General features: G+C 46.7%; 1 protein-coding gene across 1 annotated transcript; it reads left to right on the top strand.

The window, feature by feature from the left end:
* The first annotated feature begins 2,091 nt into the window (after nucleotides 1–2,091).
* On the top strand, nucleotides 2,092–2,847 carry LOC106878002 (uncharacterized). Its single transcript, XM_014927080.1, has one exon. It carries the CDS (start codon nucleotides 2,092–2,094, stop codon nucleotides 2,845–2,847), a length of 756 nt encoding a protein of 251 aa, XP_014782566.1.
* The last annotated feature ends 855 nt before the right edge of the window (nucleotides 2,848–3,702 follow it).

Raw genomic sequence — 3,702 nt, 5'->3', positions numbered from 1 at the left:
AGGTTCTACCAATGCAGTTCTTAGCCCGACATTTTTTGTTGCCACCTCTGGAGATGCTTTTCGTTCTCTTTTGACTTCTTTTCTGGAGCTGGTAGACATCACTTTTCAGCCGGCAAAGCCCGCGCACTCGACCCTCCATTTTATTACCACTACTAGGCCGCCTGTTTTTTCGCGCCCACGGCGTCTTGCACCTGACCGTCTCAAAACGGCTAGGGCCGAGTTTGAGCACATGCTCCAACTTGGCCTGATATGCCCCTCCACCAGCCTGTGGGCATCTCCCCTTCATTTGGCGCGTAAAGAGGATTCTGATTTTCGCCCGGTGGGGGATTATAGGCGTCTCAATGCAGTAACAGTACCTGACCAATATCCTATAAGGAATCTTCAGGATTTTTCGGTGAATCTTCATGGCTGTACCATCTTTTCAAAAGTTGACCTCATTTGCGCCTATCATCAGATACCGGTCAACCCAGCCAATGTTCCGAAAACTGCCATTACCACGCCTTTTGGTTGTTTTGAGTTTCTATATATGAATTTTGGTTTGCGGAACGCTACAAGTATGTTCTAGCATTTCATAGATGAACTTGTCTGCGGTCTTGATTTTGTGTTTGCTTACATTGATGATATACTCATTGCAAGCGACACACATGAGAATCATCTCCGGCACTTGTCTCAGCTTTTTCAGCATCTTTGCACCTATGGTGTGTGCATTAATCCCGACAAGTGTGTTTTCGGGTAATTTTCTATTGACTTTCTGGGCCATCATATTAACTCGAGTGGCATCAAACCTCTCTCATCCAAAGTTGATGCAATTCAACGCATTGCACCTCCTTCTTCTTTGCATCAGTTGAGGCATTATCTTGGCATGGTAAATTTCTATTGACGCTTTATACCTGGTTGTGTGGATAAGCTACTTCCTCTGACCCAGCTACTAAAGAACACCTCTAAAAAGGACGCTCAAATCACCCTCTCAGCTGAAGCATTATCTGCTTTTGAGTCAATCAAGAAGGAAATAGCTTCTGTCCCTTTGCTTGCACATCCAGTTCCTAATGCTTCCCTCTCTTTAACTGTGGATGCATCGGACACTGCGATTGGTGTTGTGCTGAAACACACAGTGGATGACCGAACTCGACCTCTGGCTTTCTTTTCTCACCAATTACAACCAACTGAGTGGCGATACAGCACCTTTCATCACAAACTCTTGGCGATCTACACATCAGTTCATCATTTTCAACATCAACTCAAAAGTCGAGATTTTATGATCTATACTGATCACAAGCCTCTTACGTTTGCCCTATCGTCTAAGATGGACAAACTCTCGCCTCGTGCTTTCCGTCACTATGATTTTATTTCACAGTTTACCAGTGACATTTGTCACATACCTGGGAAAGAGAACGTTCCTGCTGACGTGCTTTCTCACCTTCCAGTCTGTTCTCTTTCATCTCCTGCTGCAATTGATTTGACTGACATTTCGCATGACCAACCAGCCTTGGCGAAGTTAGATTTAACTTCGCCCAAGTTCTCCTGTTGCCAATTTGCCTATCTTCCGCTTCCGTCAGCTGAAGGCACTATTCTTTGTGATACCTCTACCAGTTCTCCCAGGCCACTTGTGCCTGAGAATCACCAACGCTCAGTGTTTGAGGCCCTGCACTCCTTGCTGCATCCGGGCATCGATGCTACACTTAAGCTTATCACTACTCGTTTTTCTGACCAAATATGCATCGCACAGTTACTTCTTGGACACGTACTTGTTCCAAATGCCAATGTTCCAATGTCCAACTGCATGTTTGTGCTCCGCTTGAACAGTTTTCTCCTCTAGAGGCCCGTTTTCGCCATGTCCACATTGATCTGGTTGGACCATGGCCTGTCAGTCGCAGGTTCTCTTATATCTTGACCTGTGTTGACCGTTTCTCCTGCTGGCCAGAAGCCATTCCAATAGCAGACATTTCTGCTGAATCTGTTGCCCAAGCTTTTGTTTCTAACTGGATTTCCCGCTTTGGAGTTCTGTCCAGATTAACTACTGATCGCGGACGCCAGTTTGAAGCTTCTTTATTCCGTAAATTGTCATGAATTCTGGGTGTGCATCACATTTGCATGACCAGTTACCATCCAGCTTCCAAGGGGATGGTCAAACGGTTTCATAGACAGCTCAAGGCCGCTCTACGTGCCTCTCCAGATCCACAGTCTTGGACTGAATTTCTGTTAATTGTGCTTCTTGGCTGTTGTACTGCTGTCAAGACAGACCTGGGTTTCTCCTCTGCAGAGCTGCTGTATGGTACCACACTAGCATTGCCTGGTACGATGTCGGTGCCAGACACTTCACAGCATCATGATCCAGCGTCGTATGTCGCAAGACTTCGCACCTATTTTTCTAATCTTCTACCCATGGGTTCCCAGGACCAATCTCCACCCTCTAATGTTCCATCAGATATTGACTCTTGGTCACATGTTTTTGTTCGGGATGACTCTATCAAGGGACCTCTTGTTTCTCCTTATAAAGGACCCTTTCATGTGCTTTCTCGCACACCCAAAGTTTTTACGATTGATATGAATGGTCGTACAGAGACTGTCTCTGTAGATTGGCTTAAAAGAGCACATTTTGAGGTGTCCACATCTTTTGATAACACCAATGCCACGCCCACCTTTGAACCTACACATGCACCTTTGACAACACCATCACCTACACATGCACCTTTGACAACACCATCACCTACACATGTACTTTTGACAACACCAGCACCGACAACACCATCTTCGTCGTTGCAACCTGCCTTGAGCAGACCCTATGTCACCAGGACTGGTCAAACTGTTCACTGGCCCAAGAAACTTGCAAAGACTATTTACATTTGACATTCTCTATTGTGTTTCCTGTGACAGACAGGTGTTCTTTTGTGTACTGGACATTTTCAATGTTTTGTTATTGAACATTTATTTCATCATCATCATCATCATCATCGTTTAACATCCACTTGCCATGCTAGCATGGGTTGGACGATTTGACTGAGGACTGGTGAAACCGGATGGCAACACCAGGCTCCAATCTGATATGGCAGAGTTTCTACAGCTGGATGCCCTTCCTAACGCCAACCACTCAGAGAGTGTAGTGGGTGCTTTCACGTGTCACCCGCATGAGGGCCAGTCAGGCGGTACTGGCAACGGCCATGCTCAAAATGGTGTATTTTATGTGCCACCCGCACAAGAGCCAGTCCAGGGGCACTGGCAACGATCTCACTTGGCTTGCCGGGTCTTCTCATGCACAGCACATTTCCAAAGGTCTCGGTCAGTAGTCATCGCCTTGGTGAGGCCCAATGTTCGAAGGTCTTGCCTCACCACCTCAGCCCAGGTCTTCCTGGGCCTACCTGTACCACAGGTTCCCTCAACTTTTTCACGCAGCTATCCTCATCCATTCTCACCACATGTCCATACCAGCGCAATCGTCTCTCTTGCACACCACAACTGATGCTTCTTATGTTCAGCTTTTCTCTCAAGATACTTACACTCTGACGGGTATGCACACTGACATTACACATCCAGCGGAGCATACTGGCTTCATTCCTTGCGAGCCTACGCATGTCCTCAGCAGCCACAGCCCATGTTTCACTGCCATGTAGCATGGCTGTTCGTACACATGCGTCATACAGTCTGCCTTTTACTCTGAGTGAGAGTCCCTTTGTCGCCAGCAGGGGTAAGAGCTCTCTAAACTTT

This window comes from Octopus bimaculoides, chromosome 7, assembly GCF_001194135.2.
Source record: "Octopus bimaculoides isolate UCB-OBI-ISO-001 chromosome 7, ASM119413v2, whole genome shotgun sequence".
Taxonomy (NCBI): Eukaryota; Metazoa; Mollusca; class Cephalopoda; order Octopoda; family Octopodidae; genus Octopus; species Octopus bimaculoides.
Note: the sequence above shows the minus strand (reverse complement) of the source record. Positions and strands in the feature narration are given on the sequence as shown.

Coding starts and splice junctions, on each gene's coding strand:
- LOC106878002 (XM_014927080.1), top strand. CDS start 2,092: ATGACCAGTTACCATCCAGCTTCCAAGGGGATGGTCAAACGGTTTCAT.